The sequence below is a fragment of the Pecten maximus genome, chromosome 7 (genome assembly GCF_902652985.1).
Source record: "Pecten maximus chromosome 7, xPecMax1.1, whole genome shotgun sequence".
Taxonomy (NCBI): domain Eukaryota; kingdom Metazoa; phylum Mollusca; class Bivalvia; order Pectinida; family Pectinidae; genus Pecten; species Pecten maximus.
The window spans coordinates 43,418,384-43,437,103 of record NC_047021.1 but is presented as its reverse complement, the minus strand read 5'-3'; the positions used below and the strand labels follow the sequence as shown (position 1 = coordinate 43,437,103).

The 18,720-nt window shown below is 35.6% G+C and overlaps 1 protein-coding gene across 3 annotated transcripts in view; it reads right to left on the bottom strand.

Moving 5' to 3' along the window:
- Positions 1–651: 651 nt before the first annotated feature.
- Positions 652–18,720, bottom strand: part of LOC117330920 (forkhead box protein P1-like) — a 73,818-nt gene continuing 55,749 nt past the window's right edge. For all 3 annotated transcript variants that reach the window (XM_033889482.1, XM_033889480.1, XM_033889481.1), the window contains exons 5-14: positions 17,967–18,158; positions 17,432–17,576; positions 16,825–16,912; positions 14,543–14,650; positions 13,319–13,726; positions 12,878–12,979; positions 12,561–12,682; positions 10,825–10,897; positions 10,450–10,592; positions 652–6,897 (exon numbers count right to left, since the gene is read on the bottom strand). In XM_033889482.1, coding sequence (XP_033745373.1) covers positions 6,579–6,897; positions 10,450–10,592; positions 10,825–10,897; positions 12,561–12,682; positions 12,878–12,979; positions 13,319–13,726; positions 14,543–14,650; positions 16,825–16,912; positions 17,432–17,576; positions 17,967–18,158 — 1,700 coding nt within the window. In that variant the 3' untranslated portion in view covers positions 652–6,578. The remainder of the gene's footprint in view (positions 6,898–10,449; positions 10,593–10,824; positions 10,898–12,560; positions 12,683–12,877; positions 12,980–13,318; positions 13,727–14,542; positions 14,651–16,824; positions 16,913–17,431; positions 17,577–17,966; positions 18,159–18,720) is intronic.

Below are 18,720 nucleotides of genomic sequence, written 5' to 3'. Positions count from 1 at the left end.
CCTTTCATCAACTAAAAACGCCCTTTTCGTGAAATGTTAAACAGATTTTCGTCAAACTTCATTACAAGGTTAAATGCCGGGTAAGTCCAAATGCCACTTTGCCGGACGTTACTTGGCAGAATTTTGCCCCCTTGATTAACGTCAAAATGTGTTTTCTGCCGTTTCCGTGTAATTACTTCCACAAATATTATCTGATCACATCAAACTTAATAATAAGAGTTATCGTCCCTTGAATCAATAGCATATTATCATTCTGTCGAGTTATAACGACATATTTAACTCTAACATCAAAAATGTTTACCTACAATCCCCCTGGAAAGCCAGAAATATAAACTCCACAATTTTTTTTTTTTTTTTTTTTTTAAGAAATGGAGGCAAATGAAACTTGAATGACAAGATTTCTTTTCGCATCCCCCCCCCCCCCCCCCCCCCCCCCCTCGTTTTTGCAAATTTTTTCTTTTCGTCTGTTCATTAATACCAGAGACCTATATACTAAATTTAATTAATATAGGTCTCTGTTAATACCCAACACATCACAAAATATTTGTTGGGGACATTTTCAGTCGAATATTGAGCTAAAAACGTAAATATCCACCTTTACGATGATCTGTTTTCACAAAACTCTAATTGAGAGTATATAAACAACAACAATTTTTTTTCTCCGGCATACTGCAATTTTAATTCTTACTCTGGAAATGATTACTCATGTTTGAAAATGACATAAGATTAGACACAGTATCTGATTGGATGAAATATAAATGCACCGGTCTATGAGGGGGGTGATGTAAAACCTGATGTGATTGGATGATACAACAGATAAATGGATGATGATGAAACACCTGCTGTAATTGGTCCAAAGAAAAGTCAACATTTGTGCAAAGTAGTAAATGAAAAGTTCATGTCAAATGACCATGTGTAACTGTTACATACATGACAACATGATCATCACATGACTGATCACATGACCAAGTTATGACCATGTGACTCATAAAAAATGTGTTTAAAAATCACTAATGACTCATTATACCAAAATGTGTCCAACAATCTTTTCTTTCTATGAAAAATATGACAAAAATATTCATTTAGAGGAAAGCTAAAAAACAAAAACACACAACTGCACAAGTTTACAACTCAGCAGTCCAAATTGATGACCTAAGCCAGCATGCTGTTCATTCTGTTGTTGTTTTTTTTGGTAAATTTTAAAAATATTTTTTATATAAAAAGACCTGTTTTTAATTTTTTTCCTGAGACATACCAACAAATAATTTTTCAAGTTGATGTCAACATTATGCACAAATGATGCAATAAATAAGAGAGCAAACAATGTGACTAGACAGAGAACACACAGAGAGCACCCAGGATACATTGCTGCAGAGAGGAAAGTCGCTTTGGTCCTGAAAACGGGGTACGTTACCGCGTCCCTAACAGAGGGAAGTCGCTTTGGTCCTGAAAACGGGGTACATTACCGCGTCCCTAACAGAGGAAAGTCACTTTGGTCCTGAAAACGGGGTATGTTACCGCGTCCCTAACAGAGGGAAGTCGCTTTGGTCCTGAAAACGGGGTACGTTACCGCGTCCCTAACAGAGGAAAGTCACTTTGGACTTGAATACGAGGTACGTTACTGTGGCCATGAACCTGGATATATCACCTTGGCCCTGAATAGAGGTGTGTCACAGCGGCCCTGGACTGGGGTACGTCACCGAAGCAATGAACTTGGATATATGTCACATTTGTAACAGATTTCTATCACCACAGCCCTGAACCCTGGTGTGTAAGCTCAGCTATAAACTAAGATATTTCAATGCCGTCCAGAACTATGTCCTCCTCACACGGGAAGACATCCCACGAAACATCTTCCTTAGGGCTTGAAGTTAACACGGTTCATGCTCTAGCAATAGTCCACACCTAAAACCATCAGTTCACCACAGTGCTAGACTCTCTTTACAGCTACAAAGTTCTTAATAGTCTCTTCAGTAGGGCATTTGAAACTTTTCCTATCCCTCCAGTTTCACCCCCAGTAATGAGAGGTTAGGAGTACCTAAAGTAAGACAGTTCAGTAGTTTCTCCTGCTCAGTGATCAGTAATCAGGAGGACAACACCTAAGTGTCCCTCCCTTCATTACACATATTAACAAATGAAATAAATAACAATGCTATCTCCCCAGGAGGTCTGTATATCATCCAAGGGAGATAATTCATGAATGGAGGAAAATCTGGCTAGACTAAGTCTGCAGAAAACATAGAAATTGATCTATACAACGATACATGGATACATGAATGACAAAGAATTTTAACAACAATACTTTGGAGTAGTTTTGACAACTTCCGGTAGATAACCATTTAACTCCCTTCTTTTGTAAATTTAAACGTGTTTGATTGTCAAATAAGGTCATACACAACTCCTAAAAACTTGTAGTTTCAGAAACAATAATATATAAGTCAAAATAAAGTGGGAGGTGCCCTATGCTCAGTGCTGAATGGCTCCAGCCTATCTAAAGGGAGATAACTCCTTGTCCACAACCTGTATATATGATTAAAATATTTTACGCTACCACACCCTGTGTTCCGTGTAGATCTACGTCTACATCCTATGGGCATCATGAGGAAAATCAAACGTGTGACTGATATAACAGACCGCCGCAACCTAATGGCTGAAATATTACTGTTATGCTAAACTCATATATATACGGTTTAATAATGCCATTCTTAGAGGTACATTCAAACATGTCAGCCTTATTTGGTCAAATAGCTAAAGCGTAAATGACTTCAGTTATAAAGCTTGCAATTTCCAATTGCCAGGTGTATAAATCACCTGTTTGGTCCATGGGTAGACTATCTACAAATGCTCATCAGGAGGTTAGGGAGGTCTCTTTGGTTGAACTACAAGCTAAACCCTTCTTTATCCATTTCAAATCATATTAACGTCTATTTATTTTAAGTACTGCAGACCACCTTTCAATAAAGACAGGTGCAAAATGCTTCCATAAGTAAAGCTATAATAATGAGGAATTTTTTTTCATAATTTCCTCATATTTTCAGATCAGACAAAAAAACATAAAAGCTTTCCTGTTACATAACTGCCAGGAAAGGCGATTCATTGAATACACTTTGAATATGAAATAAACATATTCAAAATACTGATAGAAGCACTTTCTATATATATATACATATATATACATAAGTCATGGAAATATCTTACATAAATACTATTTCCCCTGGTAATCAAATTTAAAATCTGACTACCAGTAAATATTTTAAATGATCTATATACATCAAACTCATCAACTGGACTATTGTACTAGTCCACTGTTAATGCTTTTCTACGGAACAAAAAATAAAAACATAATTGAGATCCAAAATTGACTTTGTATAAAAACGGAACACAAAAGAGCCCACACAGACAAAATGTACCCAGCTCATTGCTCGTACACACTCCTGCTTGCTCTGTATAAGTTAAGGACATTCGCACAAGCTACACACATATACACACATATGTGCTAGTCCCTGTCCATGTATCGATATAAAATATACACAGTTTCTAAATATACAATAGTTTAAAGTGGTACATCAGGAGACAAAACTAACAAAACACCAAAATAGAGTAAATGAAATTTTGATTTCCATACTCTATCTACTGCGGTAGCTCTACGTTCGGTTACAGATACATGTTCATTCAGCTTGTTTCGATAGACCAAACGAAAAATTTTGTTTGTGTCAAAAGTGACCATGGGCTGACAGTTAATGTTTTAACATTGCAAAAAAAAAAAAAAAAAAATCCAATTTTTTTTTTTCAATATTTTTTTCCTTCAAAAAAAAACCCCCTCAAAAACGTACCTGCGAATTATACACAAGTGTGCACTATACGTGCAAATTTGTGGCATTTTAGAACGGACCGATTCCTTTTCCTCTGATGCTGTATCAGAACACTTAGTCTGTAAGGACTGAAAGGTGTAAATCTTTTGTAATGAATATTTGCAAACAGTGCTAACAGTTGTTCCCAAACCAGTGAAAAAATTCAAACAACAAAAACTACAAAAATCAACAAAGCTGACAATAAAATCATTAGTGTCTAGATTCTCAGGTGCTGTCAGCAATAACTTCATATTAAAAATTCCATGTTTGACTTGTTCTTCATTTCAAATTCCATAATGTTAACTATTTTCCAAGAAATAATTAAAGTGAATAGATGTCAAATGAAGGAAAATACATTTCTATACACAAACACTAAGTTATGAAAGGTAAAGAATTTACTTAAAATTTGATTGAAATCGGTAGTTGTTTTAATATTACTTTTTTCAATCAATAGAAATATATGTGAAGCTTATCACACATAAAAAGATAACAATTGTATGTATTATATTTTTTAACAAATTGTAGCAGAGATAATTTTGAGTGATGAATGTTATGGGATAATTAAGAGTTTTGAATAAATTAAATGGAATTTTCCTATATAATAAAAATACATTCAAAAAATGATATACACCGCGAAAATATGGGCAAAAATCCTCAAATCTTGCCCAAACTTTTTCCCTGGGCAGTCATAAAGCTGCTTATTGAAGTCAATATGACTAATAATGAAACACTGATTATATATAGGTCAGCACTGCTTTGTAATCCTGAGTTAACACCAATTCACTACTCAATTCCGTGAAAATGTGTGATGAAAAAAAAAAAAAAAAATCCTTTCAAAAATATTTCCTTAACAATTCATATTAATGCCTATGTCTATGCCCAACAAAAATAAAAAAGATAAAAACGCTCTATAATAAAAAAAAAAAAAAATTAAATGGTTATTGCAACAGCATAATTAACAGCAATATAGCTTTTGTACTTGTTATAGTCTTAACTTAAAATAAGTCAAATTTAAATAAGTAAGACTTGGAAAAGTGTTTGTCATTTTTAAGAAAAGCACAGGTGTCATGTAAGCATTATAAAGTGTTACTAATCAGAAAATTAAAATTTTTGACATGTCATCTTTCACCATCACAAAACAACCCTGATTAATTCCCAACTATTTTGCTATGCATACGCGAAATAAATAGAATAAACATGAATTATCCTGGACGATCCATCAATGTTCCTCGTACCTATCTATCACCAGCGACATATCAATCATGCAGTTTATATATAGCACGGCAATGACACTTCTAAAATAAAATGTACACCTCAAAATTAAACAAAATCTATTGGTGACTCAAAACGAACAATTTTGCCTGAAATGTGTCAATTGTTTTTCATTGTGTTGAGATATGACAAGTTCAAGCAGTGCTTAGCTACCTGTGATGAAGGATTTACACTAGGGCTTACAATATCATGTAACAATGGCATGATCAGTATTCAAAATTCAAACAAAAACTTCATGGACAAAACTCAACAGAAATAAAAAGAAAATAAACTTAAACGGAAAAGTTGAAACAAGAAAGAGCACTGTGAATGTATTAATTACTATCTATCATAATTTTCATTATGTTTATTTTTTAAACTTGAAACTCTCTATGATGATGGAACTCCTAAAGAAAGACCCAGTACCACCAAATCCAAATCTACAAGAATCAAATTTATAAAACTTCACAAACAATGACGTCTAAAATGTTAACAAACATATTTGAGAGGTTCAAATTTAATTTTTTGTTTCTGGAAAATCTAATTTCATAATTTTCAGAACACGATTCATACTAAGTTGTATTTTGAGAAACGTGAGATTTTTTAGTGAAAGTATTATGACTTCAATGGTGTTTAAACCGCTCCACTGTCTGATGATTTTTATACAAGTATGAAACGGGTTAGAGAAGTTTAAAAAATGAATAAGAAAAAAAAAATATTGCAACAAGATTTGGTTGATTATTGCACTCCAAAACAACACACACATATTGAAATAAGAAAATGAATTCTAATACTTCAAACGTTTTTTTTTTTTACAAAGCAAAACCGTCGTGGCTACATATGACTTTGAGCTGAATATAACCAAGCCAAAATTATTTGTAAAATGACAAATGTTTCTGTTTATAGAAACCGCAAATTTGAATGTACCATTATATATCAAATAGATGGAAAACTGAAGCTTTTGTGCAGGTTTATCGACACTTTGTGTCCTAGATTAAACGAACTGTATTGTCAATATAGAGACATGGTAGATAAGGTATACAAAAGCACGTTTCCTTGTCATAGCTTGTGGAAATTTCCCTTGTCAGTACGTGGCTGTTCAAAATTGGAATTCAACTTTGGCCCGATTGAATGAAATATGTATATGTGTATATATAAAAAATCCTAAGGATTTAATCTTTCAAAATTAAAATATAACAATCAAATACCCAAATTGAGCACTAGAGCATGAACACACCCCAACATCCGTACCACACACAAACAAATTGTCCAAAAATGTCTTTGATTGACTTGCACAATATTATAATACACAATATAATACAATGCAGGCAGACTCAGTCCTACACTGCACATTGTCCATAACTTAATAAATGTAATCAAGCAGTCCAGATCTAGAATAAAAGTTGGTCTAAAAAATAAGAATGAACAGTCAACATCTGCACGATTTAATAATACGATAGAAATGCCGAGACGATCTCACGACTCCATTGTGCTGGTAACGGCGTGTGAGAGCACGGATTCCTGTGATTGCTGGGTCGGCAATGACTGTAAATACAGATCCTGATTGGGCGATAATTGTCCGTACGGAGACACTGATTGTTGTGATTGGTGCATGTCCTCGCATGCCGTTTCCATGGCTGCCTCTTCCTCCTCAAACTCCTCCCCCGACCCTGTCAGACCGTCATCCAAGTCTCGGACATCCTCCCCATCCACTCTGTCCAGCGGAGAATGACCGTTTTCCAGAAAGGTGTCTGATTCAATGTCTGGCTCTGATTTAATTCCCATTAACTCATCCCTGGAACAAAAAACATTTTTGACATGAAATAAATTTTAGGTGTGGAGCAGGAATGATGTTACACATGATAGATTAAAGGAGCGGGACAGCAGATATCAGCATTTAATATATTCATACACACTGGGAATAAGGTTTAATAAATCCATTTGAAGACATTTATCCATCATTTTTTAAACTTCTTTGTATAACTATAGTTCTATCAACATGAAATATTTACTTGTCCCAACCAATCATATTACAGTATTTATTTCAAGGTCAAAACATTTGAAATTTCAACCAATCATATTACAGTATTTATTTCAAGGTCAAAACATTTGAAATTTTGTTTTTCCAGTACTGAACATAACATGGTCTTTAAACCTTTTTGTGACTCTAACATTTTCAAGGGAGGGATAAAAACCTACAAATGAATTGTAGATTTAGATAGAGATGAAACATGTGAAATTACAGATTTATTTGGGTGGTATTCAATTTTTTTTAATATTAATTACAGGTACATGATTAAAACACACTAGGACATTTTACTTTACAAGTGGGTTTGAATCATATGGTATAACAATCTAGTATGAACATAACAACCCCCCCCTCCCCAAACTTAAACTCAAAACCTTTTCTACTGAATTTAGTCACTTTATCTTATCCAAACTGATCTTTTTGAATCTCAAATTGCACAATTATCTGTATGGGCATTAATAAAATTGAAATAAACATTTGTAAAAACTGGTAGTGCTTTTCCATAAACGATGAAAAATGGGTGAGATTATGGGGCCCTTAGGGATCTATGCTTGACTGGTTTACCGACTTGTGCACTCGAGTGAATCAGACTATAAACATGTATCCACACATTTGTGTAAATAAATAAACACAATCATTACAGGTGGTGTAGTTCATTGTCATTCATCTTATTTGTTCCTCCATCATAATATCATATTTTATCAAGCCAGGATGATTTTACGTTTTGTAGTTTCCCAGGAATGTTATACACCTCTGTACTACCAACAGTGTAACTATACTCGGAGCTGTATATCAATAACTTGTGACCTTACAAGACGTGGGTGTATTGTGTCAAATATCATCACCAATAAAATATCAGTCAGAATAATTTAGAAAAGGACATGAAACAACTTGTAAAAGATGTATACTGCTTGTATAAAACTTCCACACCAAAATAAAAGTGAATTCTTTTGTACTTTTCTTCCCATAATTTGATAAAAATTCCATTTAAAAATTTATATTTTTTACATAAATTAAAAAAAGTTAAAATATCTTCCATGAAATAGAAAAGCGAATACCTGGTATTATATATATATTATATTTTCCAAAATACTAAATTTTCAAAGTCTAAACCTAAAATTTTAAATTTGTTTTCAAAATGTCAGTGTTTTTGTTATATCCAATCCCCCTCCTTTTTTGACGTAATTTAATAAAATTTCAATCAAAAATGAAAAACTGATTCCATATAAACTGGAAAGGAACCAAAACCATGCACACTCAAGATGTAAAACATGATTATTTTTCGACATACAAAACTGACATGTAGACAGGTAAGCTCCCTGATTAGCGTTTGATGTAAGGTTAAAAGGCGAGCTGTGTGTCTGTTTTTTTTAAACAGTAAGTATGGTGACTTAATTTGTGTACAAGGATCAATAAAAGCATGGTTTAGATAGCCGCCCTCGCCTTGTCAAAAGTTTTTGACAACTTGTTTCCGCTTAAGCGCTCAGAAAAATTTAATTATACACACACACGCACACGTATATTTCACGAGTAAAAATAGCCCCTCTCATTCATCATCATACATTTTGATATTTATGGGATGCGATTTTCCATAAAACCAATATCTGCCGAATCATCGTTTATCATTAGATAGCTGTGATGTATTTATACATCATTATCTATATAGAGGCCCTGTACTCTGACCTATGTTAAATCGGATCATTTTGCATTAATTATGCGATGGAGCAAGCCAACAATATGCAAATATTGACATATCCTTATGAAGTTTATTTACTTGCAATACATCTAGATATACATAAAAGCCCTATGATTGTCTAGGAACTGTCAATAGTGACCGGCTTAACGAAGTGAAAAGTTTGATCTCCATGACAGGTAATAAACTAAACACGCTCTAATTTACATATTATCATCAGTAAGCACAAAACGAGAGTGTCAACGATTTGACATGCCCACTTCCGCTATCCACGGCCTGACATCCATCAATATGTGATTGACAGCCAGCCACTCTCCGACAAAATCCATTTGACTGTTCGGCCCTTTGATTCTCATTAATTAATTAAACCCTTGTCATGCTTTCTAACATGGTGAATTAATGGATGAAAATATTTTGTTTTTATTTTTGAATACCTGTCAAACCTCTCTACTGAATAATTCTTTGTGAAGAGGAAATGTTTCCCTTTGAACTCTCTGCATATTAATGAATTCTACCTAGCATCAATGACATTTGTTTGTGCACACGTGATCAACACACATGATGGGACGTATAAAATATCTCAATTTTTTCCCCCCTTTTTAATAAAATTTAATGCAATCACATCATTGTCAATCTTTGTGCAGAATACAGATAAAGAATTATCGTTCCAACAAGAGGTTGATGTCATGGACTTGACGTTTCTTTACAGTAACTTGACACAACAGGTCAATTGGGCCCCTTGCTTTATGCAGTTGGCATCCATGTTTTCGTAAACACTCAAATTCTTACGCAAGACATTTAACGCAGTAGTAACAGGCACTACAAGTATCAATTATAGAAAACATTACAGAATGTGATTGGGTAGAGGAGAGAGACAGAGTGAAGGAAGGAGAGAGAAACTGATGCATACCTAGCCGGTAGTTTAAGTTTCGCTAGACGGGTAGAGTTGAGAGAGAGAGAGTGAAGGAAGGAGAGAGAAACTGACGCATACCTAGCCGGTAGTTCTAGCTTCGCTAGACGGGTAGACTTGAGAGAGAGAGTGAAGGAGGGAGAGAGACAATGACGTATACCTAGCGGGTAGTTCTAGCTTCACTAGACAGGTAGACTTGAGAGAGAGAGTGAAGGAAGGAGAGAGAAACTGACGCATACCTAGCCGGTAGTTCTAGCTTCACTAGACGGGTAGACTTGAGAGAGAGAGTGAAGGAGGGAGAGAGACAATGACGTATACCTAGCGGGTAGTTCTAGCTTCCCTAGACGGGTAGAGTTGAGAGTGAGAGTGAAGGAGGGAGAGAGAAACCGATGCATACCTAGCGGGTAGTTCTAGCTTCACTAGACGGGTAGAGTTGAGAGAGAGAGTGAAGGAGGGAGAGAGACACTGACACATACCTAGCCGGTAGTTCTAGCTTCACTAGACGGGTAGAGTTGAGAGAGAGAGTGAAGGAAGGAGAGAGACACTGACGCATACCTAGCCGGTAGTTCTAGCTTCGCTAGACGGGTAGAGTTGAGAGAGAGAGTGAAGGAGGGAGAGAGACACTGACACATACCTAGCCGGAAGTTCTAGTTTCCCTAGACGGGTAGAGTTGAGAGAGAGAGAGTGAAGGAAGGAGAGAGAAACTGATGCATACCTAGCCGGTAGTTCTAGCTTCGCTAGACTGTCTGAACTGCTGTTACGACTGGACTTCATTGAGAGGTCTTCAACGCCATCCACGGACACATTACCATTACACAGTTGATGGTTCATCATACTATTGGCCTGCTCCAGTGCCACCTACAAGGAAATTTTTATCATAAGTACATCTTACAAGCTCAAGTACCACCTGCATTTTACCATTAAGTAAGGTTTTTAGCTTGATAATCTTGCCTGAAGCTATTGTATGAAGCCTCATTCATTTATAGACAAAAGAAGTTCAAACTACAAAACAGAAATCTTGAATTAATCCGGTTGAGGCCTTTGAAAGCATAATATGAGATCTGTGACTGATTAACTCACGAATACCTACCCTTAGACTGGCATTGAGATTTTCACCAAACACAGAATGTTCAGTTTGCAAAGAGGGGCTCTTAGACAAGTTCCTGGAACAGAGATAAAGTAATAAAAAATTATTTCTTAGTCTCATAATTAATTGATTCAGATGAAAACACTTATCATTATCATAATTCAATAAGATATAAATACAGTTCATTTTATGATAAATTTTTTAATTATGTTAATTTCACAATACACAATATAGAACATGCTTCCTTCCTTTTTTGTTTCTAAAGTCTTGATCCCTGTGAATGATTTGTTCATTTGGGAATAAACTCAATTAAATCCTAAGATAAAGGAACCCAAATAAATTCTCAGATAAAGGAACACAATTTAATTCTTAGATAATTTAGATAAAGGAACCCAATTAAATTTGGATAAAATAATCACGTTGAATTCTAAGATAAAGGAACCCAATTTAATTTAGATCAAGACACCCATTTTTTTTTTTTTTTTTTTTTATAAAAAAACTCAATTCAATTCCAAGATAAAGAATCCAACTGAATTCTAAGATAAAGGAGAAAAATTTTCTAGTGACCTATTAATAGTAGATATTAATACATTCCACCATAAATGATGTGATTTAATTCAGAGCATGTCACTGACATTGCTGTTAATTAATATATAGACACTCCCTCCTGTGATCTGACAAAAAGTCACATTATTTTCCAAATATAGGCCACGAGTTAATTATTCTACCAACGCAAATACGTAGTGGGAAGAGGTTTAAAAAATGCAAATCAGGGGCACATCAATAGTGTATTGAACAGTACATGTCAGTCCATAGCTTTGGACGGCTGTCTGGAACATAACCTACAGCTTATGGACATATTGCCTCATAAATAAAACGTCAAACAAGGCCCTACACGGAAATGAATTAATACGATTCCATATCAATACAAAATAGGGTTCAATCTAATTTGACATGTAGTGAGGTGATTGGAATATAAGCAACTAGCACAACAAATTGAAATGAGGTGTGACAATTAATCAGCAGTAGGATGACATGTGAAACATACGTAAATCTAAGGTAATTCATCAGTATCAGCAGAACAGGGCCGAGACCTATGATATTATTTAATATAAGATCTAGGGCCTGTCCGTTTTTGCGGACAAACCGGTTCGTCAGTTTTTAGATGTTACATTTCAAACAAATATCTTGACGGACCTGCAAAGGCCTTGGAAGTCTTTGTCAAGGCCCGTCTAAAAACAATATAAAATTGCCAGGCCCGTCTTTATTTCATAAACGAACAACATCGGTCCAACTAGACCAACCGTTTGGACTGCAAAAACGAAAATAGCCTTAAACTACCGCTATTGCTACCAGGCTGCTCAAAAATCCAGAAATAATTATCTGTAACCATTTTTTACATTACTAATGTTAATTTGGAGACAATTTACTATGCATAACTTTAAAAAACTTCTTTACAAGGAAATGACTTTGAGACCATAAATAAAACTTTAATCATTTGTGAAAAGTTAAGATTTATTTTTAATATATTTGAAGCAAATTCATTTTGGATTTCATGGAATCTGCACAACTTCCTCGAGTTGGAGTGAATAATTCGTCATTCAACTTTATACAAAATAAAGTGTTACTCTGACTAGAGATAAACATTTGGGAACTCGGCTATCACTTATTTAACTTTGACTCATCATTAAACATCAGTCTTACGAAATTTTGTGAAAGAGTAAGAAATAATAACATACCCTCCCAACTTCTGAGGTCTCCTTTTGTAGAACTCGACTTCATCTACTGTCCAAACGGCTCCTTTTACGTTTTCCACTCTCATAAAACATTTGTGTAGACTGAGATTGTGTCGCACAGCATTCTACAAAACAGGTCATCAAAGTTAAAACATTCTTAAGAAGCATGTTACACAATAAAATTTTGTTATTTTACAACAATTGTCACATGAATTATCCACGTTGGTGAAGGGGATGAAAGCAGTATACATAGAAAAAACCCGTAATTGCAATACTACTTTTTTTAGATAATTCTTGTTTCAATTAGAATTTGTTTTTACCTTCCACGTAGCCTCGTTCCTGCGGAAGTAAGCGAATGTGTTTTGGAACCACTGGTAGATCTCGTTCAGGGTCAGCTGCTTGTGTGGCGACTCAATGATGGCCTGAAAAAAGCCCCAGATATCACAATTGGTTGTTGTTACTGAACACGTCCGATGGTGGCTTTATAGAGAAAATCATGTTATGTCAAAATCCACATGAGATTCATTTTATCCAGATCTTATCATAACTTTTATATGAATATATAATTTGAGCCAAATCGGTGACTTCATAATAAGCAGAAATTCATATTCAGCCCATTCATTGTAGGGAAGTTCCAATGTATCACCAACTGTCTTGCTAGGAGACATAAGCATGTGTTTGTGTTGAGATTGCAGACAATTTTTTTGAACAGAAATTAATGAAAAATTTGATGCCATAATTTACGAAAATAAGACAAATACCTGGCGTATCAGTGAGGCATATGTAAAAGGTGGACGAACATCGGTACTTTTGTAGAAGTCTCTGTTTCTTTGGATTTCAGCTGATATGGGCAGATTACACTTGTCAGATACGCGTCTCCTCATCGGACCGGCGCTGGTGGGCGTGGTCGGCAGGGACGACGCCTGTGATAGGGGAGTCGACGGTTTTGATACGGGCGTCTGTCCGAGGGGAGGGGGAATCAACAGGGGCAGGGACATTGGGTTACCGACGAGGCCGACCGGCGTAGGGGGAGCTGAGACAGACATCGATAAGGGGAGATGGGACAGCTTCAGTGGGTTGGAGGAAACTGTCAATGATTTGTTGGGACTGGGAAGCTGACTAAGTAGATTGGACGAGGTGATTGGAGGCGAGTGCGTCGTCAGCGACTTCTGAAATATAAATCAGGTTATTATCGTAACTTTATAAATAGAAATCAGGTTATTATCGTAACTTTATAAATATAAATCAGGTTATTATCGTAACTTTATAAATAGAAATCAGGTTATTATCGCAACTTTATAAATATAAATCAGGTCATAATCGTAACTTTATAAATATAAATCAGGTCATTATCGTAACCTTATAAATATAAATCAGGTTATTATCGTAACTTTATAAATATATAAATCAGGTCATAATCGTAACTTTATAAATATAAATCAGGTCATTATCGTAACTTTATTAATATAAATCAGGTCATAATCGTAACTTTATTAATATAAATCAGGTCATAATCGTAACTTTATAACATTTTTAAGTCATTGGATTCTGAAAAAGATATTACCCGTAGGTCATTTATTATAACTGTTGTTAATCTGATGAACATTTCTGACCAAATATCTTTGTAGTAGATAAAGTACAGCATTTGTCCTCAATTAATTCCTCTTTACTAGTGTAAAAGTTCAGTACCATATTTATCCTAAAATAAACCCCTTCCCTAGTGTAAAAGTTTACTATTACTGATGTATATTTGAAAAAACTTTTTTATTAAAAAATAAAAAAAAACCTGATGTTTTTTACAAAAAGGAAGGAAAAATGAAGGGGGATTTTTTTTATGGGGGGTTACCTTTATTTGCTTTAATTATTCTAACATCCATTTACACTATAAACTAATAGACTCATTGATCCCGATATCAGATTTTTAAGTCATTGATGAGCATGAGTTTCCCAGTAAGCCAGTTGAGAGGGTTGCGATAATAAGGTACCTGTGACGTTTCTGATGACACGGACAGCCCAGAATGAGGCTTGCTGTCTGTCGGTTTCATGTGAAGATGTTTCATCATCTCTTGTAGAAGATCCTTTTCTCGTGTTAACTGTAACCAAACAAGTAACAGATTTAGATTATATTACTTCTCTGTAATATCACTAATAAACATACTATCATATGAATTTCCCTATAACATAATATAACAAGACAGCACACTTTAAGCACAATTTTTTTTAACTTACTGCCCTGCAAATACAATCTTGAAACAGTTAGGCAGCTTCAGAAAAACGGAGAAAAAAAAAAATACAATCTTTAATCGAGACTGCTTCAGAAAGAGGAGGAAAAAACAAATACAATCTTCAATCTGTTCCAGAAAAACGAAGGGAAAAAAAGAACTAATACAATCTTAGAACCAGAAAATGTCAGAAAAACGAAGGGAAAAAAACAAAAAAACAAAAACAATCTGTTAACCAAAGACTTTCCCAGAAAAATGAAACATAACAATAAGTTTTGCTTGTTTTTTTTTTATTTTTTTTTCTCCAACCTTGATTTCACAAAGAAACCTGTAAATTGTTTATCAGGCAATGCAGAGTGTTTATTTTGCTCATGTCGTTCATACACATGAATTGTTCTATCAAAAATATCACCACATATACCTTATTCATGATAACCAATTCTGATTTAATTACAGTAATTTACATTAGTTTTACCAGCCATTAATAAATACGACAGAGATTTCTCGGTACAAGCGGACTGGTTAGGGTAGATATTAACAAAATACAGTCTACAGTACTGTGAACAACATCTAACGGAACGTGTTTCAAAGACACATGTTCTTGCAGACTCGCGACGACAAATAAAATTTGGTGTGTGAAAAACAAAATCTGGGGCGTGAAAAGCAGACTTTCCCAGCTGCAGGTACCTACCATAAAAGGTTACTAAACTTTGACAACGGATAGAGAATGGAAATAACTGTTACTGCAGAACTAGCGACTATATTCAGAACAATGTAGAAACTAAATCTGAACGATATAGTCACCATGTACTCGGACCAATGGTCAGTGCACTCAGAGCTGCCCATGCTTTAATACAAGTATGACAGGTATGATCAGGTAATTAGGTCAGGTCTGGCAGAAATTATCACGTTGTTTAAAATAAACAGTTCAGGCCTACCTGAAAATCAATACATTAGCAAAGCAAATACAAATATAAATAAGTATAATTTTCACCTGCCAGACACAGACAGGGGTCATTAACACCTGACGCACAGAATGCTCTAAATCCTGCCAAGCTTATAGTCACACCAAACCTATGTAATGACCTACTGCCCCATATCCCTACAAGCTAATTAGCATCCACACCGAACCTACGTAATGACCTACTGCCCCATATCCCGCCAAGCTAATTAGCATCCACACCGAACCTACGTAATGACCTACTGCCCCATATCCCGCCAAGCTAATTAGCATCCACACCAAACCTATGTAATGACCTACTGCCCCATATCCCGCCAAGCTAATTAGCATCCACACCAAACCTACGTAATGACCTACTGCCCCATATCCCGCCAAGCTAATTAGCATCCACACCGAACCTATGTAAAGATCTATGTATACTGCCCCATATCCCGCCAAGCTAATTAGCATCCACACCAAACCTACGTAAAGATCTATGTATACTGCCCCATATCCTGCCAAGCTAATTAGCATCCACACCGAACCTACGTAATGACCTACTGCCCCATATCCCGCCAAGCTAATTAGCATCCACACCGAACCTATGTAAAGATCTACTGCCCCATATCCCGCCAAGCTAATTAGCATCCACACCGAACCTAAGTAATTTGACCTACTAACCTAAATCCTGTCAAGCTTATTGACACACCAAACCTACGTAATGACCTACTGCCCCATATCCCGCCAAACTAATTAGCATCCACACCGAACCTATGTAAAGATCTACTGCCCCATATCCCGCCAAGCTAATTAGCATCCACACCGAACCTACGTAAAGATCTACTGCCCCATATCCCGCCAAGCTAATTAGCACTCACACCGAACCTACGTAAAGATCTACGTATACTGCCCCATATCCCGCCAAGCTAATTAGCATCCACACCGAACCTAAGTAATTTGACCTACTAACCTAAATCCTGTCAAGCTTATTGACATACCAAACCTATGTAATGACCTAATGACACAAATCCTCCCAAGCTTATTGACACTCACAGTTTCTACGATTAGAGCACCTGTATTTTCAACCCCATGTCTTTTAACATACCTGGATTTCCAGCTGACTGACAACCTGCATTTGGACGCGTGCCTGGGCTGTGCTTCTATCATCTAGAATATGCTCAGCACTCAAATGTCTAGAAAAATTTTTTTTTGATATTAATAGAATCCTGTTCTTTTTTTGTTTTAAGATCTTACAGCGATCACCAATCAAATATTTAAAGGATAGCTAATGTTAATGGTCAGATAGTTAACATGACGTATACTTAAGTTTACTTGTAAGATATTGTGATAAAAATTTTCACTTGAAACAATATTTTACAAGTTTTATCATAATAATGATTTTCAATTTTCTACTTTGATTATCTTAAACTATGTATGGAGGTTTAAATTTTTTTTTTGAAAAATAAAACTATTTATTGGTTTTCCTCTATTGTGATTACTCCAAATGATGCTTCACAGAAACGACAGTTAAAACATGAAAATTGAGGAAAATAACTTTTCAGAGGGGAAAACCTGCCACTGTTTATATTTTTTATAATATCATTTCCAAATTGTTCATAATCATAATGTGTTAAAGTTACCAGGGTTTCTGGGGGTTAATTATAAAAGGGTGGAGCTAACCACCTTACACAGAGAGAAGTTACGCCACTCACTTGAGGAAGGACATGTAGTCCTCGCAGTGTGTATCACAACCGGGCCATTTACAGAGGCAGTGTCGGAATAGCGCATGGTAGGATGAAGTCGGGCTGGTCAGCTCTTGCTTAACCTGCGCCGTGGAATGGCCGAGGGAAGAATTGCCTGGAATAAAAGAACAGATTTTTTCTTCTTTTATTTTTAAAAAAATTTGTAGCATATATACTCTCAACCACCCTGGTCATAATTAAAATTTGTCAGGAAATTAGCATAAAGTCAAAATTCTTAAATCCAGAGATTTTCTTGTCCATTTTAGGAAATTGTCATTTGGTGTAAATAGGGAAATTATTTGTGTAATGAAGTGTACATTTAGGAAGACAATGGAGAACAAAAGACTTAATGTCCTCACAAACAAACCACAAGAACAAGAGAATTTTTTAAGAGACTTGCACAATACACTGCTAAAAAAACTGACTTTATTTGAAAGTTTTAACTTTCTGTTTCTACTATAAATATATTACCAAAGTTAAAAGTTTTAAAACATCAATTGCTTACCTTGATTGAGGTAGGTATCTGTGATGCCATTTGTTGCCCAGCTGGTGGGCGGAGTTGGAAATGAGAGGGAGGGCAAACCTGCACCCAATGACGTTGGAACAGTTCCGTTACTTTTCATGGTGGACTCATCCAAGCCGGATTGACTAGCCACCTCTTTCCATAGCTGCTGAATTTCCCCCGGTGACATCATGCCTGGGAATAGAAATGGACGACTTGGATACGTGAGCAACGAAGGAAACAAGAACCTCTTGTCCATCATAAGAGACATCATTCACACAGGTACTGGGTAATCCTTGTATATCAAAATCTCTCAGGATCCACGACCTTTCACCTTTGCACTTCAAAAGTGAATAAAGATCTTCTAAATGTCTTGACAGGGTGACAGTAGTTTTTGACCTTGGCACTATGACCTTGACCTATTTAACTTTTAATTGTGTTATGTCCATGGTACACATTTGGTGTTAGAATATGTTCATTCCTCACTTGACCTATGACCTAGAAAATATGTAGGTCATGCAGACCCTGGCACCAAAATGACCTTCACCTCCTTGACGCCTTTCAATACCACATGTTCATTTGTACAGCTAATTGAAACAAAAAGCTGACTCTGCATTATTTGTGAAAATATATATATATGATACTCCAGCTGTGAAAATTAAGTCACACTAATTTAGCTTCTCGGCCCATACTTGCTCCGTGTTGAAATTCTGTTCATCAGGTTGACTTGTGTATCCTATCCGGGATTGGAAAATGT